Below are 24526 nucleotides of genomic sequence, written 5' to 3'. Positions count from 1 at the left end.
GTACATGACAAATGTTATCTAATTATTATCTTTACAACAGCTTTGGAAAGTAGTGCTATTATTATTCTCCCTTTATAGTTGATGAAACCAAGTTATCCAGGGTCTCTGACTTGTCCAGGGACATAGAGTTGGTAAATATTGGAGGTAGGATTTGAATTTAGGTCTTTCTGGCTTCAGATTCATCACTATTATACTCCACCATTTACCTGTCTTCACTTTTATTTTTCATGGGGGTCAGTGTAGGGGAATTATGAGGATATTTTTTCTTTTTTCATAAATGAAAGCATTTATTCAGTTAAAAAGAGTAAAATAAATGGCAGTGAAAGGAGATGAAGGTGGTAAAGTAAATGAGAGGGAAGAAGAGGAAATAGCTAGTTATGAGCATTCTGCTGGAAAATTAACAAACTAAATAGGATGATTTTTATCTCATTGATTTTTTTTTTTAAAATAGTGATGATAGATGACAGTGCTAAAAAGGGTTTTAAAGCATGTTGCCAATTTTTTTTTTCTGTGTATTAATTGGTTTTGTTGGGTTTTTTTCTCTTTTGCTTAAAAAAAATCTTTGTGATAAGAGATAGGTCTCTTGAAAACAAAGGGGGAAAAATTTAGACAGTGTAAAAATCAAAAGATAGCAACAAAATTTATCTTAAGAAGAAAGTTTGCAAAGTCTTGATTTTCTCTTTATAATAATCCTGTGAAGGAATATGCCATTATTATTGCCAGTTTTACAGATAAAGAAACCAAAGCTTAAAGAAGTTAATGACTTGTCCAGAGATACTAAATAGACATTAAATATCTATGGCAGGAGTCTCACTAAGCCCTTCCTGATCTCACGAGCAGTCCTGTTCTCACTACACCATGCTACCATATATTTACAAGGATGCTTGATTAGATTTCTCTCAAAATAATGACTCTCACATAAAGCATAGATTATGAGGAAAATCAGCACATAGAAAAACTAAGGAAAGTTGCTTATATCATTCAGTATTAAGATAGGTAATTAAATTTACTTAAAGATGAGCGTCTGTTCATGTAAATGTGTAAGAAAAAGTTTCTAATGAAATTACTGAACAAAAATAGAATCCAACTGGGTTTCTACTTCCAGGAGCCAAGATGGTTGAGTAAGCAGTGAATTGCTGTAACTCTTCCATATTCACCTCATAAAATGTTGTCACAAGATAGGTCCTGAAGTGGTGGAACCTTCAAGGATATGGGGTAAAACAATTTTTTAGCTGAAGAACTTGGAAAAATGGCAGGAGGGGTCCATTTCACTTGTGTAAGGATAGGAGGGGGTGTCTCAGGCACAGTCCAGGAAGGAAGCTTTTCAGTGAGTTTGTATGGAGTTTTACCTCAGCAAAAATGCAGGAGATGCTGAGACCTAATATAGTTGAGCTGGCAAACACCAACATTATGAGAAGATCAATTCTGATGGATGTAATGTCTCTTTTCAACAATGAGATGATTGAGGCCAGTTCCAATGATCTTGTGATGAAGAGAGCCATCTGTACCCAGAGAGAGGACCGTGGGAACTGAGTGTGGACCACAACATAGCATTCTCACTCTTTTTGTTATTATTTGCTTGCCTTTTGTTTTCTCAGTTTTTTTCCTTTTTGATCTGATGTTTCTTATGCAACATGATACTTGTATAAATATTTTTATACACACTGGATTTAACATACATACATACATATATATACATGCATATCTATATCTATATATCTATATCTATCTATCTATCTATCTATCTATAATAACTTTTTATTGATAGAACCCATGCCAGGGTAATTTTTTTACAGCATTATCCCTTGCATTCACTTCTGTTCCAATTTTTCCCCTCTCTCCCTCCACCCCCTCCCCTAGATGGCAAGCAGTCCTTTACATGTTAACATATATTTTTAACATGTTTAACACATATTGGATTGCTTGCCATCTAGGGGAGGGGGTGGGGGTAAGGGGAGGAAATTTTGGAACACAAAGTTTTGCAAGGGTCAATGTTGAAAAATTATCCATGCCTGTATTTTGAAAATAAAAAGCTTTAATTAAAAAAAATAAAGCATAACCAGGACAGCCTGTGGATTACAGCTCCAAGAACCACCATGTGCTCTGGTGTGGCCCAGGGCTGTGTAGCTAAACCTCCAAGTGCTTTGGTGCAGGGCTGCAGATAGGTGGCTGTCCTCTGGAGACCAGATCACCATTTGTTTCAGTGTAACTGCAGGGAAATTCGAAACAACCCAACTGGCCTCAGCACACGCCAGTTACCAACATTAGGACCTTAATTCATCACCTGGTAAACTTTCTTATCCCTACAAGCTCCAGCACTGCCAATCATTCCCCAAACCGGCCTCTCAATGAGGCACCAGAAATCATCTTGGGAAACAGATTCCCCTCCCTCTCACTCCCCCCCCCCCAAAAAAAAATAAAATAAAATAAACCCTCCAAGGAACATTATAACCAAATTTCAGAGCTATCAGGTCAAGGTACAAGTACTACAAGTGTCCAGAAAGAAACAACTCAAATATCAGGCAGTCATAATCAGGATTACATAGGACTTGGCAGCTACATTAAAGGACTGGAGGTCATGGAACATGGTATTCTAGAAGGCAAAGGAGGTAGGACTACAACCAAGATCAAGTACCTGGAAAAATTAAGTATAATACTTCAAGGGAGAAAATGGAATTACAGAAAGTATTTTAACTTTTCATAAGAAGACAAGATCTAAACCAAAAATCTGACTTCCAATATCAAGACATAAAAGAAGTATAAATAAGTTAAAATGGGAAAGAACGCATAAGGAATTAAATAGAACTAAACTGTTTATATCCAGACATGGGAAAGTGATATTTGTAATTCTCTAAAATTGTATCAGTAATAGTACAACTAAAGGAATATACATAGGCAGAAGATATGAGTGTAAGGTGAATTTGAGGGAATGACATAAAAAACAACAAAAACAAAAACAACAGTTCAAACCAAAGTTCACAGAAATGTGGAGCCTCCCTTTGGAAGATTATCCTATGTCCTTTGCATGTACTTCATCCATTTTTCCACTGCTGTATCATCAGAGTTAAGAATAATTGTGGAGAACAGATAGTGTACTAATACTATAATAAGAAAAACACCTAGGTTTTAATACTTATTTCGTTCCATATTAAGCAATCTGAAACCCAAGCTTTAAGCATCTCTTAAAATAGCCAAGTTTGAACATGAATGCTCCAAAGATAAATGTAAATAAATATACTTTTTAAGCAACTGAATTTGCCCCATGAAGAAACAGGGAATAAATTTTAAGAAACTAGCAGTCATATCTGCTTCTGTTGGCATTGTTTTAAAACGGTAAACTGAAAGTTTGTTATTCAGAATACATTGGGCCAATGATTGTTTCATTGTTTTTGTATGTGGAGATCAAAATGACCAGACATAATATTTCTGCTGAATCTTTTCCCACATGGTAATCCTATGCCTCAGAAACAATTCTTGCATGTTTGTGTGTATTGGAGGAGGAGTGTTAGCAAATTTCATTGGTTCCCTTGGCTTTCTTTCATTTAAATGCATCTTGTATTAACATGAAGAGTCTTAAGTCTAAGATTCATTGATATTTTAAAAACAAAAGCCTCACCGGAATCATACTATTCCAGCAGTTTATACAAATGGCATGATGGCTCCATCAATTAGCTTATACTGCAAGATAGAAAAACTATAGCAGTTACAGGATTTGTAATAGGGTAAGATGACCAGTGCTTTGTCCCAGGATGCCATTTGGGAGAAGAGTTATTCCTTCCGGCAGCAGTGCTCTGAACACTATCCATCCTTAAAAAGGACTATATTTATTCCCTTACTGACTCTCTTCTGGAACTCCCAGGAAATTATTAATGTGATATCCCTCTCCAAAGGCCTATTTCCCAATTTTCTCCTGTCTACTATCTGCTGCCTCTGTACCTCTGTTTTTTTCTAAGGTTTGGAGCATTGGTTATGTTTCTCCTTGGAATTTAAAGGGTAGAAAGTCACTCACAGTCCTTTAAATCTGCAGTTTGGCTTCTCTGGGGTGTGATTTATCCCCTCTTAGCATACCTAGAGTGGACTTTTTGATCTGATAAAAGTGCAGTCTTTGCCCTCATTCACAGTCCTTCCCCTTTGTCCACCTGAATTTGTCTTAGCACAAGGACTCCAAATTGGGAATCTGGTAGGTAACACTTCCTGTATCATTAACCCAGCTCCTTAGTGGTATCACAGTGTGCTATCGGTACCTGAAGTTCTCCATGGAAGTCCCATGGGCTGTCCTCTACATATTCTATCTAGTGACATCATTTGTCCAGCCTGCTGAAGGTAATTATCCAAACCCAAAGTACCTTGGCAATATACTCTTCAGGGATGTACACATAGATGATGAGGTAGTTACATACATTGTCAGAGTTAGTTCAGCAACTGAATGTGTGGGAGGATGGGTATTAGGCTTCCTACCAAACTGAAGCTCTATGGAGCTGAGCTCATTGTTATATACCTGTGAAACCTGGATAGTCTACCAGTACCATGACAGGAAACTGAATCACTCCCATTTGAGGTGTCTTGGGAAGATTCTAAAGGCCACTTTACAGGATAAGGTACCCTAGACACTGAGGTCTTACTTGACTTGAACAGCCAAGCATTCAGACTCTACTACAAAGAGAGCAACTTTGATAGGCTGGCCATGTTGTTTGAATGTGGCGTTTGCTTAAAGACTATTTCATGGAGGACTCATATAAAGCAGGTGCTCACACGGTGGGCAGAAAAAATGATACAAGGACATTCTCAAAGTCTTGCTGAAGACATTGGCACAAGACCACCCAATATGGTCCTGCATTAAAGAGGGCACTGTGTTTCATAAGCAAAGAATTATGATATCTCAAAAGAAACATGAGAGGTGTAAATTGAGATACATCTTCTCCCAAATGATCATGTGACCTATCATGTCTGACCTGTGATAAAGCCTTTCAAACTTATATTAGTATGATTAGTCATAGCTGAACACACTGTCCATTGACTCTAACAGTGATGGTATTTTGGTCCTCTTTAAGCACAAAGGACAATAACAAACCAGATTTTTTAAAAATATGATCATTCTCTTTCTTTTCCACCTATTCTGGCTCTTACTCCACTTGCTAGGGCTGAAAAATTTCTTTCAAGGTGGCTAATCTTCTGATGATGGATTTCTCCAAATTTAGTCAGGCTGGTCTTCACACAAAAGATATCCAGTCCTTCTCCAAGACTGACACTAAACCTTTTCCCATATGGTAGAACGTGCCAGCATGTGTACACTGCTGACACAGCTGCTGAGAACCCATAGTTACTGCCAAGCCACAATGAGATTTCAGAGTAGTAGTGGGGGGGAGAAGAGGAAGAGAATAAGTGAGTGTGACTAAGATGAGAAATATGATCCATGGAAAAAAGGACAAGGCAGAACTAAGAAATCTTAGTGTAGTCTCATAGGCAGAGTATCAAATGCTTATCTTAGTGTATAAGGGCTGCATTAACATCCAGAGATCCATTTGCTTTATTTTGGAGGGATATGTTGGTTTGATATTCAAAACTAGTTTGTAGTAATGCCTTTCTTACCAGAGCAAATACTGTAAAGAAGATTATTATTGATTAAAAAAAACCAAAAAACAAACTTGAGATGGTATGGTGTAGTCGTCAAAGTTCTTACTAGCTTTGGAGTTAGCTCCCATCTCTCCTATTTACAAATTGTGTGATCATGGGGAAATCATTGATTTACTATCTATAAAATAAGGGGGTTTGAATAGGTGACTTCTAAGATTCCTTTTATCTTATAGTTCTATAAAGTCAACGGGTTTGTTTTATCATAAAGACAACACTGATAGATATTGGATAGTTAATTTGAAAACACTCTTAAATATTCTGGAAACTGGTATATTGCTTCCTTTGAGGAAGAAGAGAGGAGAAACAAGAATGTGGAAATAAGGTGTTAGCTCCATAATATTATTGATTGGTATTTACACTAAAATTCATATAATGTACTGTTGTGTGTCTTTATCATAGATCATCAGTCTGGGACTAGAAGAAACTTTAGCATTTAGCAAAATTATCTTATTTAGTAGATAAGAATTGATGGTATTTTTATCTAGTCAGGAAGACTTTATTGAGTCTTTTTCTGGCTATTAATGGGATCACAAAACTGTGGGACCCTGGGCAAATCCCACTTTTGCCTCTGTTTTCTCATCTATATAATGAACTGGGGAAGGAAATGACAAATCACTCCAATATCTTTGCCAAGAAAACCTCAAAAAGGAGTTATAAAGAGTCCCACATGACTGGAAAAACAACTAAACAACAAAATCCCTGGGTTCTTGGAAAATTACAAACTTGGTATCATTGAAAACCCTCACATGCAATCTATACTCACCACTCTCTTCCTTTCTTTTGTTTATTTCTTTTTAGCAGAACCATAAATCATTAACCAAATGGAATTTTAAAAATTCCTTTATTAATATGCTTAGAGGAATGAGAATTCCTCAACTACCTCCTACTTTCCTCCAGATGCCTTAGGGACATAATTCTTAACCTTGTTTGTATCATGGACCCTTCTCTGAATGTTTTTAAATGAATTAAATGAAATAGAAAGGAAACAGTACAGAAATAAAGATGTATTTTCCCCTCCAATTTCATCCTCTGCCATCTACCCACAGATATGGACCTCAGATCAAGAACCCCCATATTAGAACTTGATTTTCTTATAGATCAGAGGTCCTGCTAAGCCATTGGCTGAGAAATTGAGCTTGATGTAAATCTGGAAAACAGGCAAGAAGGTGGAAGCCTTTCTTTTCCCCTTTAAATTCAACAGGTAAGTGACATGGTATTTAGCATCTAGACTAACTATTTATGTCCCAGTGTTCAACAAGAGTGTCATGTTCTTAAACTGAAGCAGGAAGCAAAATGGGAAAGATAAGAAAGGGCAATATTATATGACATATCCTTGTGTGCAAGTGCAGATAAATATGTATATATATAACCAAAATTATTATTATGTATATGCTATATATACATGGTGAGATACTGAAAAGGGGAAAAAGATGAAAGGGAAGATGAAGAAGGGGAAAAAGAAAGGGAAAGAGAGAGAGAGAGAGAGATTTTTCCTGTACTAGGAGTTTTTCTACATTTCTTTTAACCTAAACAGGAAGATAATAAGAAAGATAAGGCACGTGTGTAACAGTTTGTGCTTATATACAGATAAATATGTAAATTTACAAATAAATATGTTATATATGTGTGTACACGTGTAGGTATGTGCATATATGTTTATTTGAGGGAGACAGAGACAGAAAGGGAGGAAATGATTAAGACAGAAATAGACCGGAAGGGGGGAAAGAAGGAAGTGAGAAAGAGACTGAAAGACAGAGACAGAAAAGAGAGACAAGGAGAGATTGATAGAAACATAGAGGGGAAAAGACAGAGATGGGGAAGGGGGAAGGGGAAAGAGGAAGAGAGAGAGAGAGAGAGAGAGAGAGAGAGGAGAGAGAGAGAGAGAGAGAGAGAGAGAGAGAGAGAGAGAGAGAGAGAATCAGAGACAAAGAGACAGAAGAGAAAAGACGGGAGTGGGAGTTGAGAGGTTAGTGAGGCAGAGATACTGAGCGATACAGAGAGATAGCCAGAGACAGAAAGACTGGGGGGAGGGGAGAGTTGTTTGCCGGGTTGGGGGGCGGGGGAGCCGGTGAGTTGCCGCTAGAATTGTTGTCTTTTACCCTCAGCTTTCCCATAAACTGAGACTTCCTGTACGATAATCATCCTTGCCCAACCCGATTCTCTAGACACACTCAGTGCTATCGATTACTCTGCTGCAATGTCCTGGCTCACACTGAGCTCCATTTGGAGGGAACGGGGACTAGAGGGGGGCGGGGGCGGGGGAGGGGAAGGAAGGAAGAAGGAAGGGAGGGAGGGCCGGAGAGAGGGAGGTAGAGTGAACCAGCAGCTGAGAGAGCCGGAGCAGGAAACTGGAGACCGCGAGCCGCCGGGCGTGCGCTCTGCAGAAGCCGGTTCTAAAAACAGCCCTCTCCTAATAAAGCGATGGAGCGGCCGGCCTCCCTGTAATACTCGCCGGCTGCAGACCGTCAGCCCGAGCAGTCCCGAAAGCTTGGCAGCAGCTGACCCCGCCGCGCAGCCAGCCGGCGTCGCCCCGGCCCCTACAGCAAGAAGGGGACTTCTCTCTCCCAGGGCCAAAAAGGGAGAGTCTGGCACAGAGGAAGAGAGAGGAATCCTTCCTGCAGATCCCACAAGATGCCCCGGGTAGATGCAGACCTCAAATTGGACTTTAAGGATGTCTTGCTCAGACCTAAGCGCAGCAGCCTCAAAAGCCGAGCCGAGGTGGGGGCCGAGCCTGAAGCCGCGTGATGGTTGTGTGCTTTGAGTTCCTATTTCTTTCCCTTTCCTCGGTACCTAACGCCAGAGTTCTGTAACATTGTTTTCCTTTCTGGGATTCCTGAGTTTAGTGCTGGGTTATTTCCCCCGACCAGATGTGGTCAAGGTCAGCTGCTCCCTTGCCGGAGCAGGAGAATGCCTTCACGGCAGAGATAAAAGGAAAAGGGAGAATGAAGAGTTCTTATTTCCCAAGCCCGGGATTGGGCATTGGGGAATGGAGGGCATGTAAGGCAGATAGAAGACAAATTGAGAAATGGCCCTGCCACAAGTGAGCAAAAGAATTGTTTATCGGGATACCTTTGGACCGGACTTTTAATGTACGGGTGTGTGTGTGTCTTGGGGATGGGGTGGGGGATGGGAGGGGACGCCAAACACCTCTGGTTCTCAATATTGAGAGCTGCTGTTGACTTTACACTCGTGAGTCCCTGGAGTTTTCTGACTTTGGACGTGTAGCTCCAGATACATTTTGATTGCCTATGGAGCTGGTGGGCTTGGTAGGGGGCTCTTTCTTCTTCTGGGGTGGGATGGGGAGATATATTTCCATTCTAAATATAACACTAAGGAATTGGGCAAGCCTGCTGTTCCCAGTCAGAACCTAAGTGTGGGAGAAAAATGTTGGGGGTGGGGAGGAAAGATCCCAGCAGGTGGTTGTGCTTTTTGTCATTTCTTCTTGGAATGGAATAAAAGCCTTCTTAGCAGGTGGCACCCTGCGTTGTAAATGGCTTTAGGGGAAAGAAATTGAAGAGGATGAATGGTTGGTGCGATAACCTGGTGAGGGAGGGGAGAGGTCAAGGCATGGACAGCCTAACTGATTCTTTGTCATATTGGTGTTGGTATAGCCTTGTCTTGGTGACTAGAGTAGCTTAGGAAATTGGACACCATCACTGAGGCTAGAGACATAGGAGTAAACAGAGCAAGCCAGAACCAAGTTACTGCTGCATACAGTCTTAAAAACAGAAGCCTAAATACCTGAGGCAAGCACATGTACCTGTCTATCCTGGTACCAGGCTTAGCATGACTTCTTGATGGTACCTGGCACTGCCAACTAGAGTGTCTTATCCTAGCTGAAAAAGGGCAGCGTTGTGCTTTTGCCCAGGAACCAGAAGTAAAGTCACCTTTGAGGAGTAACAGGGCTAGCTGGTTGGCTGGGGTGCGGTGCAGTGTGGTACAGGAAGAGGCTGGTCTAGAATTAACTCTCACCACTCTAGCTGGCAGAAGCTTAGTGCCCTTCCTTCCTGGTACCCTTCCATAGAGCCAGGGATGGCAAATACTTTGTACTAAGCAGGACTAATAGTGGCTTGCAAGATAGGATTTCAGAGCCCCAGGGAAATTTCCCTCTCCTCCTTCTGTGCACCCTAGGCCATTAAAAAAAAGCTTCATTCATGTCCTGGCAGATTCCTGTTATACCTCTAAGGGATTTCCTAACTGGAGATAAGGGTCAAAGTGAACTTGTGGACAGGAGAGGCAATACCATTCTTCTGAAAGGCTATTCATCACTTATACAGGAGCCTGTTACATGCAGATACTGGGGTGAAGATAACTGTAAAAAGAGATAATAATGGAGTGCTGAAGGTAGCACTATTGTAGAAACTAGAAAAAAGCAGTTTATTACACAATAAACTTTCTGGGAGCTACCCCAGATGTTGGGGCAGAAAGCATTGTGACAGAAGACAGAGCAGAGGGAACAGAGAATCATCTGGCGGGGTCAGGTACTCTCCTGCTTCTGACTGGTTGGGCCCCCTGGGGAAATTGTAGAACAAATTCCAAGTGTGATTACTAGAAAATAAAAGTGTTGCCTGTTCACAAAATCCTAAACATAGCACATGACTGGGCCTCTTAGTGCTTAGAGAAACCTGTCATTTGGTGATATCCCTCCCTACCCTTGACTTGTCCTTGACATCCCAATAAGAATATTACTGAGGCATCAGTACAGTTGAAGCACAGAAATTCAGAACTGGGAAGGACCAACAACCTCTAGTTGTAACAAACCTGATGTAGAATCATCTAGCCTTCTTTGGAAGGCCTTAGTAATAAGGATCACAGGATGATAGGCTCTCAAGAGGTTAGATGATGTGTCCAACATCATATATATGGTAGGTAGCTGAGCAAAAGTTTGAACCCATTCCTTCTGGGAATATTTCTCAGTCCCCTTTCTACCAGGTAAAAATGGCTATTTCCTAAGGCAATCCATTCCATTTTTAGAAGATACTAACGATAAGGATATTTTTCCTTCTGTTAAGCCTGAATTTTACTCTTCGCATCAAAAAATTAGATAAATGAAGCATCTATTAAATGCTTAACTGAATATCAACAGTTTGTTTAGTATTGGGGATGCAAATACCTATAAAATTCCCAAATGAGTTCTTACTCTCATGGAGTTTACATTTTAATAGAGGAAACGAAAAACATAAATGGGGAGCTGGATAGGGAGAACTACTTCTGAGAGAGAGGCTGAACCTCTCTCAGGAAATGGTGATCCCTGCCTGGGACTCACTTGTCTGGAGGACAGGCCTCAGACTTAGACAGCTGCAAAGATTCCTTAGAGATAATTTAGTTCATTTTACAGGTGAGGAAACAGGAAAGTAGGTGACTCTTATAAAGTCACAAAGCTAGAAAGGGTTATGCCCATGGCTGCCAGTTCTGTTTTCTGGGATGAAACAAGAAACCTTCCCTCTTCTACATGTATCCAGATGCTGCTGCTCAGTGAGAGTGTCTCCATTTCATTCATGCCCTGGGTTCTTTTTAAATTTTAAAATGTATCCTACATTTTTGACTTTGATCTTCCTTGCTTTCCATCTGGTCTTTGGAGTGCAATGATAATTACTGATGTATTATCCCTGGTGTGATTTAGGAAATCTGTAATTCCATAAGATGTTGAAACAAACTGACCAGCCCTTTTACACCACAGTAGCCTGAGTGTAAGAATACTCTCCTTTAATGGGTAGCAGACCTAGGTGTTATATTTTAATTATTCCTGGTTTAAAGGCCTCAAGGGGACCACATCATCATCCCTTGGAGAACTTAATTTTCATCCCAGCTCTGGTCTAGGGTTGCTCCTTATTTAACTAGTGCAAGTCACTTAAATTCTTAAGGTCTCATTTTCCTCTTCTGTAAAATGTGGGGAATAGACTAGATGACATAGAAGATCTCTTCACCTTCTAAATCTATGCTGCTGTAATCTATTCTGGGATAGACTTCAACATAGTGCTCTGATAATAACATCAAAAATAACAATAACTAATATTAATATAATGCTTACTAAGTGCCAGGTAACAGACAAATGTTTTGCAATTATCATTTCATTTGATCCTTATAATGATCCTGTGAAGTAGGTGCTATTTTTCGTTTTAGAGGTAAAGACACTAAGGTGCGTTGTATCTGAGGCTGCATTTGCACTCCAGACTTCCTTACTTGAAGCCCAGTACTGTATCCACAGGGCAGCCTAATTACCGGGCAGGGATGTGTGCTGGATTGGTTAATCAGTTGTTAGATTTTAGTGAGAATGCACAAAAATGTTAATAATCCAGATTAAACTGAAAAATGTGTCTTGCCTAAATTTATTTTCATAGAGAGGGTTGTTGAATATTTACAAGCATATTACCAGATTATCTTGGCCAAGGTCTGTGTCTGTGATCCTCAGTGTCTAATCTGTGTAATGAGAGTTGGCCCATACAGCTGTTGGCAGCTTTAAGATCCTATGATCTTTTAAACTTCTATTGGACTTCAGAACTGCTAGATGCCTTCTGAATCTTGGAAACTGAGGGTCATAACTTCCTGAGGGATCCCTCTGAACTGACACTGTCACTTAACATATACCGTTTTAGGCCAGAGTCTTATTCAAAGATTAGATGGGAGCTCCATCGGCTTCTCTAGCTGGGGAGCCAGGCACAGACTTATTTGAATGAGAATTTGTCTTCTCATTGACCTTAAGGCAGTAAGTTGATTAATTTATTTTCCTGCTTAAGGGGTCACAAGCAGGCTTAATAGCTGGAATGTGAAACACGGGTGTATGTGCCTTGTGGGCCTGCTGCAACCAGAGGCCAACCACTTCATATTAAATGTCAGCAGTTTCTTAAGTGCCATTGATTTTTTAGAAATAAATTCTTTCACTGTTCATCTCTATATACTGAACTACTCCTACTAATAATAATTAGCATGTGTATGCTGCTTTGAGATTTGCAAAGCATTTTACAAATATGATTTTATTTTAACTTTACAAGAGCCCTGGGAAGTGAGTGCCCTTGTTATCCTCATTCTACAGATGAAGAAACTGAGGCACAGAAGTTGAATGACTAGCTAACAAATCCCTAAGGCTGGATTTGAATTCAGGTCTTCCTCGTTCAAATACAATATTCTATTCACATTTATAAATGACTTAAACATTGCAAAACACTATTAATACATTATCTCATTTGATCCTTACAACTAACTACCTAACAAGGCATGCGCTGTAGGTATTGTTATCTTATGAAAGAATAAATTGAGGCTGAGAAAGATTTTGCCAAGAAAAGTTCAAATGGGGTCACAAAGGGTCTGATGCTTCTGAAACTACTGAACAACCAACAAATAATTCAAGGCCAAATTTTGTCCTTTTTCCGCCTTTCCTTTCTTTTCCTTCCTTCCTTCCTTTGAAATTACTGAACAACCAACAAATAACTCAAAGCCAAATTTTGTCCTTTTCCCCTCTTTCCTTTCTTTTCCTTTCTTCCTTCCTTCCTTCCTTCCTTTTTTTCTTCCTTCCTTCCTTCTTTCCTTCTTTCCTTCCTTCCTTCCTTCCTTCCTTCCTTCCTTCCTTCCTTCCTTCCTTCCTTCCTTCCTTCCTTCCTTCCTTCCTTCCTTCCTTCCTCCCTCTTTCCCTTCCTACCTTCCTTTCTCCCTCCCTTCTTCTCTTCCTCTCTTTCTCTTTCCCTCCCTCTCTTTTTTCCTTTCTTCTTTCCTTCTTTCTATTCTTTTTCTTTTTTTTACAATTGGGATTAAATGACTTGCCTGATATTAAGTGATACATATCTGAGGCTACATTTGAATTCAGTGACTCCAGGGTCAATGTGCTATCCACTGTACTATCTAGCTGCCTGTTAGGTCAGATTTTGAAGTCAGTTTATCCTAATTCCAGTTCTGTTAACCTACCCAGTACTCTGCTTTAGAATGAAGATTAATGACACATATTTAGATCTATATCTAAATATAAAGGAACAGTTTCCCAAGAAGCAAGAATTCACTTTACATAAAGGTCTAGAGATTATCAGGGCTTGTGTTTTCCACAGCTAGTTCTGGTTTGTATATGTTGCTAATAGTTCTTGGATTGCCAGCGCACAGCATGAATTAAATAAACTATGTGCATTTTGAAAATATAATTATAGAGGCAGTTAGGTGGCACAGTGAATAAAGCAGAAGCCCCGGAAGCAGGAGGCCTCAGATATTTGACATGTACTAGCCGAGTAACCCCAGGTAAGTTATTTAACCCTGATTGCTTCACTAAAAAAAGAAAAGAAAAGAAAAGAAAGCTATAAAAAAGCAAAGAAAAAGTATAACTGCAAACTTAGTTTTTGAAATGTTAATTATTTAGGCCAAGATAACCAAATGCCAGGATCATTCTCTGTCCTGTCCTGATTATGGCTAATCTACTCATTAGATATAATCATTGTATTTCAGAGATATTTTCTTCGTGGAAATAGAACCAAGATTGAGGGTGAGGAAATAAGCTGCCACGTGCTTATGCAATTATGGCATAATTTCTTTTCAATTTTTTTTTGTTGTTGTTGCTGTTTTTAACATATTGGTGTGTGTTACATATAGCATTATTCATTGTGAAAAAGAATGAATTTCATATGAAGAAACCAGGCACATGGCTAGAATGGACACCATTTAAAAAACTTTTCATCCTAATAATAAAACCCAAATAATTTCAGTGGTGAGACTCCTATCTACCTAGTAAGATAGTCTCTCATTTAAGTGGATCTCTTTTTCCCTGAACAGATTTTGGTTACAGAAATAGTCACTATATGAAAAAACACTGATCTTGATCTTCATTGAGGGATTATTGGTCCAATCTAGTCCATAAATTTTTCTGTCTGAGTAGTATGCTTGAAATATGAAATTATTTTTAATTGAAAGGGAGAGGTCAGGGAAAGGATAAAATCTCTAAATATGTATGGCTAAAAATGAACACTCTTGCCAATCGGGATGTGGAGAACTGAGTTATGGATATAAATGTGTGGAATACTATTGTGCTAAAATAAATGATGAAGGAGGTGATTTCAAAAAAACTTGAAAGAACTTATATAAAATGATACAAAATGAAATAAAAAGAAACAGAATGTAATAATAAAAGCAATATTATAAAGATGATCGGCAGTAAAGATTTTGGTACTCTGATTAACATAATGATCCATCACTATTCAGAGGACTCATGATGAAAAATGTTATTTGCCTCCAGATAAGGTATGGACTTAGAGCATAGATTGAAATATATTCTTTTATCTTTATTTCTTTTCCTTAGGTTTTCTTTTTTGTTGTTTTATTTTGGAGGGTTTTATTGGAATTGGCTAATGTTGGAAATATGTTTTTGCACAACTTTATATATATAATAGGTATTATATTTCTTGACTTTTCAATGGATTTGAGAGAACATGAAGGGAAGGAGATAATTTGGAACTGAAAATAAAAAGAAACAAATTAAAAATAAATGAAAATGAAAGCTCTTGATTTAATTAAGAGCTATGGGGTTAGTTTAGACTTCATTCTAAATTACTTTAAAAGCAACAGAACTCGGGCAGCAAGGTGACACAGTGGATAGAACACCAGTCCTGAAATCTTCGGGACCTGAGTTCAAATCTAGTCTCAGACACTTAATACTTACTGACTGTGTAATCTTGGACAAGTCACTTAATCCCAATTGCCTCAACAACAACAAAAAAAAGTAGCAATAGAACCAGCCCTTCATTTATTCCACCATTTCACCTGTGGTATCTTCAGCATGGCATCTAAGTGTCATTTGAGAATAGCTACAAATGTTCAGTTTTTTGGCCAGGTGTATGTTGTTTTACAAGTGTTTGGCTGAGTTGGGTGCTGATAAACATATAATAACTGGCTTTCCAAAAACAAAACAAAACCCAAACCAAAACAAAACAAAAAGCTCGTGCTCAGCTAAACACTCAAATTTTATATGCATTATTAATATTTCCTCCATTCCTTAAGTCTATAAATCAATAAAACAATCAATCAAGCCCTGGTTAGTAACATTGTCTTCCAAGATATAAATGCTTACACAACAAATTTAAGTTTGCCCTCCTGAGCAAATCTGAGCTGTCTCCAGTGTACTCTTGGCTTGACCCCAACTCACTGTTCTTCATCAAGCTACTACTGTGTCTATCATATTAGATGTTCCTGATCTTGGGATTAGACAGTGGCTGCCTAATCATGTGATCTCGGAATTCCAAAAGAAGTAATGTCCCTCTTCTTTAACAACTTGAAATCCAGAGGGATGAATATGAATATAAGCATTCAGATCTCTGACTCCCTAATAGACTAACCACAGCTTTATAAAATAAACTCTTAAGAGTAAAAAAAAATGAAGAACTAGAAAAATAAAGGGTAGATTATTTGGAGATAATGAAACAGTGATTAAAATGTCTGGTTCTGGGTGGGGTTAGTTAAGAAGGAAGTGATTTTGAAATTAAACCAGTTTCAAAAGAGGCTTGGCAAAGAAGTTGGTGGGGAGAATTTTGGTGCAGAATGGTTTGGGCAGTGTACAAAGTGGGCAAGGGTGACAGATGGCCTTTCAGAGCTGGAATGAAGAATATGAACTAGAAAGTAGGGTTAGATTTGGGAAGTTAGGCAAAGAAGGGCTTGTTAGCAAAAGGGCTTAATACCTCTGATTCTGAGCTTCATTTTGTGTCAGAACATTATTTTTGGCCTTTATGAGCCTTGCAAAGAAATAATTGTAACAGACTTACCCAACAGAGATTTCAGCATTTAAACTAGATGTAATCCATTGCCTTTTGTTCTTGGTGATATACAAAAAACAGCTTTTATTACTTTGTGGAAAATAAATCTAACATCAGAATGGATTCACTGAGCCATATTCTTCATTTATGTTCTGCCCAGCCCCCCAATTCCATCTTCATTAAATCCCTATGTTTTGAACAAGCCACATGGGAAAGTCAGAAGAAGACATGGAGAAAGCACTTAACCTTTTCATTTTTCCCAATAGGTAGATCTTAAATGCAGCTTCACATTTCGCAACTCCAAGCAGACCTACTCAGGAATCCCTGTCATTGTGTCTAATATGGATACAGTTGGTACTTTCGAGATGGCTGTGGTGATGACTCAGGTAACTTGTTGGGGAAGGAAGGATTTTTCTCTCTTTTCTTTATAGTTGGAAATTGGAAAATTGCCCTCTGGATGTTTGCAGAGTAAAATAAATTCCAATTAGTGCTTCATCAGTCAGCTGTGGATGCAGTATTGATGGGAGGGGAAAAAACAAGGATTTATTTAGCTTATTTCATTAGGAGAAATAGAGCAGTTCCATTGTCCATAATGATTCTTCAGTTCAACTTCCGGTCAAGAACTCAAGTGAAATGAACTCTTCACTTGCAACAATCAAATAATAGGAACCATAGATTATCATCCTTTCTTTCCCTACCCATGTATTCTAAAAACTAGTTTGGAGAACTTGAAGTATTAAGAAATTCAGTTGTTTAGTTGATGCTAGAGAGAAGAGCTATGATGTCAAGATTTAAAGCCTGCACTTTAAATGAATCTATCTGTAAAAACAAAAACACATTTTGATAGTGCTAGAAGGCTATCTCTTCTGGTATTGTGAATTTTTTCTTTTTATATTGAACTTGAAATATTAATTTAAGATAAAAGACAGACTTGTTACCCACCCCACCCTTTTCCAGAAAATATCTCTTCTATAAGTTATCGTTCTGAATTAGAATAGTTACACACCCCTTGAAAAACTTGTCTTTTACTTCTTTGGCTTTCAACTGTACAACACAGTTCTTTGCACGTAGTTGGTCCTTAATAAATGCTCCCTTGAGAGCAATGATATTGCATGTGATGATTGTGAATCTAAAAAAAAATCAAAAAAAGAAAGAGGGAAAAAAATCTTTGGCTAAAATAAAATGAGTTTTTCCTATGAAGGTAGCTAATAATAGTCACAGGACTTACTGAGACATTATTATGATTAGAATGAAATTTTTTTGAACAATTTCCATATTTAGCAAATGAGTTGGAATTATATCATAGAAATCATATGCTTGGCCTTAGAAGTCATTGAACATAATCTTCTTCCTACTGTCCTGGATAGGTGGTTATCTATCTTATAATTTAATGCTTCCAACAAGTAGGGTATTCTTTTTTTTTTTTTTTAATAACTTTTTATTGACAGAACCCATACCTGGGTAATTTTTTTACAACATTATCCCTTGCACTCACTTCTGTTCTGACTTTTCCCCTCCTTCCCTTTACCCCCTCCCTCAGATGGCAAGCAGTCCAAGTAGGGTATTCTTGATGTCTGATAAAATCAATTCAACAAGCATTTATTATGTACCTGCAATGTGTTGGGCATATTGCTAAGCTCTGGGAATACAAAGAAAAGAGAAAATTATTCTTACTTTCAAAGAACTTCTTCAAGACCTTTAATGCTTCAAGTTTTTCTCAACAAACAAGTGAGGTAAATAATTCAAGCATCGTCATCATTATTCTTGTTAATAGCTAACATTTGGATGGCACCTATTATGTGCCAAGAATTGTACTAACCTCTTTACAATTATTATCTCATTTGATCCTCACAAAACCCCCAGGAGATAAGTGCTATTATAATCCCCATTTTACATTTGAGTAAATTGAGAAAAACAGAAGTTGAGTGACTTGCCCAATTAGTAATTATCTGAGACTGGATTTGACTCTAGGCCTGATGCTCTCCACTAGGTTATCATTTCTATTTTAGATTAGGAATTGGGCCATTGTAATTTTAGACATTTCATTGATAGAATATTCTTTTTTATATTGACTTGAAATCTGTCTTCATATAACTTCTTCTCATTGATCTTGGTTTTCCCTATTGAAGCCCCAAAGACTAAGTCTAATGAATTAAGGATTTTGTACTCTAATACTCCAATACATATATAATCTAATAATAATTTTCCCTAAGCTCAGATTTCAGTCAGCTCCAGTGGTTTCCTATTGCCTTTAGGATAAAATACAAACTTTCTTTAGCTTTTAAAGCCTTATGCAACCTGATCCCAGTCTATCTTCCAGCTTTATTGGACATTATTTTCCCTTCTGTACTCTGTGATCCAGTCAAACTGGCCCTCTTTTTCTTCCTCACACATGACAAGCCATTTCTCATCTCCAATCTCTGTGTCTCTGTACTAGACATTCCTACATCTTGGAATGTATTTCCTCCTTACCTTTGCCTCCCAGAGTCCCTCTCTTTCTTTAAGATGCATCAAGCTTCTCAACTCAAACAACCTTTTATTTGTTACTATGTAATATTTTTATTTATTCCTTTTACATTTGTGCTGTTTATGTTTATATATGTGGTTTCTATGTACTCCTTAAAAAAAAAAATTCATTCTTTACTACTATCTAGTACAGTCTCTTCGCAGGTGCTTAATGAATACTTGACTGTTATTAATCGTGCCCTCCGGCAGTATAATTTTAACCCTTCTATACCCTCCTACCAATGTGATGCTCCTTCTCCATGTCTTTCAATTAATTCACTACTGGGGCTCTACTTTTTGTTCTGGGGGACTTTCTTGCATTCTCTTGATATGAAGCAAGTAAGTCTTTATTGGCAATCTCCCATTCTTAAGATGTGAACAGTCTCTTTTATTTGAGTGGGATTAGGGTCATATATTTCTTTTGACTATATCTTTTATTTCATTTTAACCAGTGTAATAATTTTTTTGGGGGAAATATGTTGCTGTATTCTCACACCAAATTTGTGGGCTTCAATTATTCTTTTGATCTTCAGTTTCAGTTATGCAAAGATGGCAGTACTCTCTGTTTTGGTCATTTTAATTCAATAAACATTTATTAATTAAACATTTAATTCAATAAATATTTATTAAGTACCTACTATGCGTTAGGCCCTTGAGCATACAATCTAATCTGGTAGCCATGCAACACCACTGGAATTTCAATATCAATATTGAAAAGATCGGCCTTTGTTCTTGGAATGCCATTAGAGTTCCCCCTTCTTTTATGTACTTCTGTGCCCTCAAATTGTGACCTTTAGGTCACAATTTTTTGGGGGGATTTAATCTATTCTAGTTGTTCTTCTCCATCTTTGTTTTCTTCAGTGCTGTTTCCACTTCATAAGGCCTCTTGGCCTCTACAGAGCCCTTAGTTATCACATCCCACCGCCTCAGGAACAACTCAACTATTCTAGGTTTAGCTTAGGTACGAGAAAGAACTTACTGAGAATCAGAATTGGAATCAGATACCAGCTAATGCTTTTTCTTGGTGCAGCCTTGGCTGGACCACAGGCTTAGCTTAGAAACACAATGAAAGCTTCTCTTGACAGGGATGATTCTTTTGACCATTTACGGAGGTGACACGGAATCCTGAGCAGGGTGTACAGAATCACTAAGGACTTTCTCATCCCACTCATGGCATTGTCTTACTGACCTCATTATAAACGCTAATCTCATTGTAGGCGCCTCCCAATCAGGACAAAATTGCAAACATGGTTTTGTGAGTGTCATTACTTACCAGACACCTTAGCTATCTGCTACCTCCTGGGAACGTATTCAAAGCAAGGTACATGTGAGTGTCAGGAAAATGGATACTTTGAGGCTGTGAGATAATAACTGCCATATGGCCTGAAGGAAAATGGGCTGACTTGGCTTCTAACCCTAATGATGTTGTTTTGTTTCCCAGCATGCCATGTTTACAGCGATTCATAAGCATTACACCCTGGAGGACTGGAAGCTGTTTGCCACAAATCACCCAGAATGCCTGGAGGTATGATCACATTATGATTATTGATCATTTGACTCATGTCAAGGTGTGTTATGTTATATTGGGAAGAAAAAATACAACACTAGGTTTTCCAAGGTATTCGGAGTAGAAAGAGAGAAGCATGATATTTTGAATGCAGTGTGTGATATTTTTTTATATAGAAAGCTGGTTCAAGTGGAGTGTCATGTGTGATTCTAAGGATTTGGGTTAGATGATTTCTGGCATCTCAATTTTGGGATTTTGGGATTCAGTTTTATGATTCTATGATCCCATCTCTATGAGATCTTCCAATAGTAGACTCAGTTAAACAGAGAATGCTGCCCCCAGGGAGAATGAAAACCTAAAAATAGAAGAAACCAGATTGATTTTTTTAAAAAGGTGAAAGCAGAAGATGATAGGTATGTCTATTGTTTCAAAGTAAGGGAAATCTGGTAGAGGTCACTCAGTTCTGTTGATAAGATGGGGGTGTCAAAGAATTAAAAGAAAGTAAAAAAGAGAGGAGCAATAACCTTAGTAGAAGGAAGCAGCGAAACAGTGGAAAGAGCACTGCATCTAAAATCAGAAGCTCTCAGTTCAACTCCATCTTTTGATATTTAACTACCTATGTGAGAATAAGTGAGTCACTTTGCTTCCTTGGTCCTCAGTTTAATCAACTGTATAATGAAGAGATTGAACTAGATTGCCTTTGGAGTCCCTTTTATGTTCCTTTGATTGATCTTATGAATATTTATTTTTCTACGGACTGGGATCCAAAGACAGACTCTGTCATCAAAAGAGGGAACTGTTTTCAGATGGTTTTTGACATTATGTGAAATTACTAGCAAACTCTTCAAAGAATTATTTTTGTTAGATTAAAGTAAGTATTACAGATTTTTGTATGAGCGAGAAAACTCCTTATCTTTTTTTTTCCCCTTGGAAAACCTATTTTGAGTCCTAACATGTTATAGCAGCAACAACACTGGATTTTGGTGGGATAATAAATAGAATGCTGTACCTGGAGTGTAGAAGACTCATCTTCCTGAGTTCAAATTGGCCTCAGAGTGACCTGGCAAGTCATTTAATCCTGTTTGTCTTAGTTTCTTCATCTGTAAAAATGATCTGGAGAAGGAAATGGCAAACCACTCCTTTTTCAAGGAGTGTCTTTTCCAAGAAAATCTCAAATGAGATCATGAAGAATTGGACATGACCGAACAACAACAAATATGTGTAATAATACCTGCAAATATTTACCTCTCAAGGTAGTTGTGGATAATGTGTATAAAATGATTGTACATTTTAAAGTACAATAGAGATTTGCAAAAGAAAAACAACTTGAATAGACAAAGAGAAACTGTCAGGGAATCAGTATGAGAAGGGGAATTAATATGTTTACCATATTAGAACAGAGACAATGGGGATTAAGAAATCCAGTCATGTGCAATAGAGCCTACTTGAGTTTCTTACAGAAAATGTTTTTGCTTTCCCTTGGGCCATTAACAGTTTTGAATGGGAGATTTGGGGAGTATAACCTCTGTTTCTAGCCTGAAACTCCAAAGCAAATCCAATCTTAATATAACTTCTGAATATAAAAGCAGCAACTAGTTATACCTTTCAACAAAGAAAAAGTAGGCAATGGTAGAAAAGAAAGGCAGACATGGCCACCTCTGCTTCTTCCTAATTCATTCCTAAGGGCTTTTTTCAGTGGTTTCTGAGGTAATGCTAACAGAAAATTTATTGTAGGCCACATAAGAGATCCTCTCCATAGGACTAAAAAAGGGTCACTTTGTGACTGCCAAGTTCTGTTGCCTCATACTGATTGCTGCTGTAGAGGTCACATGTAGTTCTTTGTTACCTGAGTCAGTACATTAATTATGCCTGAATTCTATTTAATGAGAAGATAGTTCCCTAAGATAAAAGATTTCAGTGACTCTAAGTAACTGAACAGTTGATTTTTTTTTCATTTTACAACTTGATTGATGTCTATTTTCTCTTCCTTCCCCTTTGTCTTAAAAAAAACCTTTTGAGAAACCTGTTAATGGACAATCAATGTTTCCCCTCCCCCCCAAATCTCCATTTCTGTAAATACAGTTTTGGACACTTCATTAATCAGAACTTCAACTTTTATTATGAATTCTGAAAATCTGATTTATTCTGCCCAGAGTCTAATTAGAAAGTGAAAATTTAAAAGCTCATGAGTCCTGAGGAAAATTAGTAACCTAAATTGATAGAATCTCAAGAGTTGCAAAAGAACTATTTAAACCAACCTGGATCTTTTCAAGAATCCCTTTGATGATAGATTCAATTAGTGGTCATCTCGTCTTTTTTTTGAATTGAGACCTAAACTTATTATCTTCCCAAGATGGCTCAGTCCATTGGGGATTACTAATTGTAAGTGAGTCTTCTCTTTTGTTGTTGTTCAGTCATTTTCAATCATGTCCAACTTTTCATGACCTTATTTGGGGTTTTCTTGGCAGAGATACTGAAGTGGTTTGCCATTTCCTTCTCCAGCTTATTTCACAGATAAGGATATTAAGGCAAACCAGGTAAAATGACTTGCCCAGAATCACACAGCTAGTAAGTATCTGAGGCCGGATTTAAACAGAGTCTCCAGTCTGGACACTGCATTTACTGTACAACCTAGCTATTCTAGTCTTTCCTTATATTGTATTGAAATCTCTCTCACTTTTATCCATTATTCTAGGTTTTCTCTTTTGCCACCAACAGGAGAATCTAAACCTATTTCCATATGGATAGATAGAGATAAGAACTGGACTTAATGCTTTAATTGATATAGAGAACTTACAGATGAAGAAATAGCCCTTCCCTTACCAGTGCAGGTCGAACGTTTGTTGTAGCTTATTTATGGCCTTGAGTTGCCTACAGCAGTAGTTTCAAATGCAAATCAAAACAGGACAAGGATCCTTGTGGATGCATATTGACTTAAAAAAACCATATATTTACATTATCTATGTTCCATTCTATTTTTATTTATATTGCTAACTATTTCCCAATTATATTTTAATCTAGTTGTAGCACTCTGAGAAATGGTTGATACCTTTTGTCTAGCACTGAGATGAAAATGACTTAGCCAGGATCATACAGCCAGTATTTGTCAGAGACAAGATTTAAACCAGATCTTCCTGATTTCAAGACCAGATCTTTATGGACTATGCCATGTTGTCTCCATATGACATTCTTTCAAATGCTTAAAAAAATTTATTGGACCTCCCCTAATTTTGCTCTCCAGACTAAAAATCCTTAATTATTATAACAATTATGATTTGATTTTTAGTCTTTGACCATTCTAGTTACCCTTTTATAAATATTCTTTAACTTCTTAGTGTTGTTTATAAATACAACTCCCAGAACAGAACAAAATATACTCCATATAGTCTGACCAAGACAGCATATAATAGGTCTATATGTCCAAGTGATCTGTGGTAAATGCCCTTATATCTATTTTTGCCTCCATTGACACTGCTCCAAATGTTTCCTTGTCTCTGATTCCTGGAGGTCACCCATGAATCTATCTTTGCAATACTCAGTGCTATTCTGTCACCACCTCCTCAGTCCTGCTGTGTTTTAACTCTCAGTGAAACATATGAGATCAAATTTGCTTCCTTTAATATTTTAGGAGTAGCTAGGTAGCGGTGGATAAGCAGAACTGAGTTCAAATTTGGCCTTAGATACTCACTAGTTGTGTGACCCTGCACAAACCCCTTACTCTCTGTTTGCTTCAGTTTCTTCAATTCTGAAATATTAATAATAATACTTACCACCCTGGCTTGTGGTGATGATTAAATTAATAATTGTAAAGTGCTTAGTACAGTACATGACACACAGGTACAATATAAATTCTAGATGTTGTCATTACTCTCATTATCATTATTATTTCCTGTCCATTTTGCTTATCACCAATACTTTTCTGTATCTGTCTCTAAGAGTCAGGAAGAGGGGGATCAAAGCAGTTAACAAACATTTGGGGCTAGTCATTATACCAAATTCTGGCCATACAAAGACAGGCAGAAACAGTGTTTAACTTCAAAGATACTATAGTTTAATAGAAGAGACAATATGTAAACATTTATATAAATGCAAGAAAAATATAGTAAAAATGATAAGTACTTCTAGAAGGAGGGAACTAATGGGAGGGAAAGATTTCATGTAG

General features: G+C 37.8%; 2 protein-coding genes across 2 annotated transcripts in view; one reads left to right on the top strand and one right to left on the bottom strand.

The window, feature by feature from the left end:
- The window catches only part of ATXN1 (ataxin 1), a 654648-nt gene that overhangs the window by 56760 nt on the left and 573362 nt on the right, over positions 1 to 24526 (bottom strand). The gene's annotated exons all lie outside the window — the stretch shown is intronic.
- The window catches only part of GMPR (guanosine monophosphate reductase), an 84115-nt gene continuing 67519 nt past the window's right edge, over positions 7931 to 24526 (top strand). The window contains exons 1-3 of the mRNA XM_051970651.1: positions 7931 to 8352; positions 16619 to 16738; positions 20299 to 20382. Coding sequence (XP_051826611.1) covers positions 8266 to 8352; positions 16619 to 16738; positions 20299 to 20382 — 291 coding nt within the window. The 5' untranslated portion in view covers positions 7931 to 8265. The remainder of the gene's footprint in view (positions 8353 to 16618; positions 16739 to 20298; positions 20383 to 24526) is intronic.

This window comes from Antechinus flavipes, chromosome 1 (assembly GCF_016432865.1).
Source record: "Antechinus flavipes isolate AdamAnt ecotype Samford, QLD, Australia chromosome 1, AdamAnt_v2, whole genome shotgun sequence".
In the NCBI taxonomy this organism is placed as follows: Eukaryota; Metazoa; Chordata; class Mammalia; order Dasyuromorphia; family Dasyuridae; genus Antechinus; species Antechinus flavipes.
The sequence above is the reverse complement of the archived record's forward strand: the minus strand, read 5'-3'. Positions and strand labels throughout refer to the sequence as shown.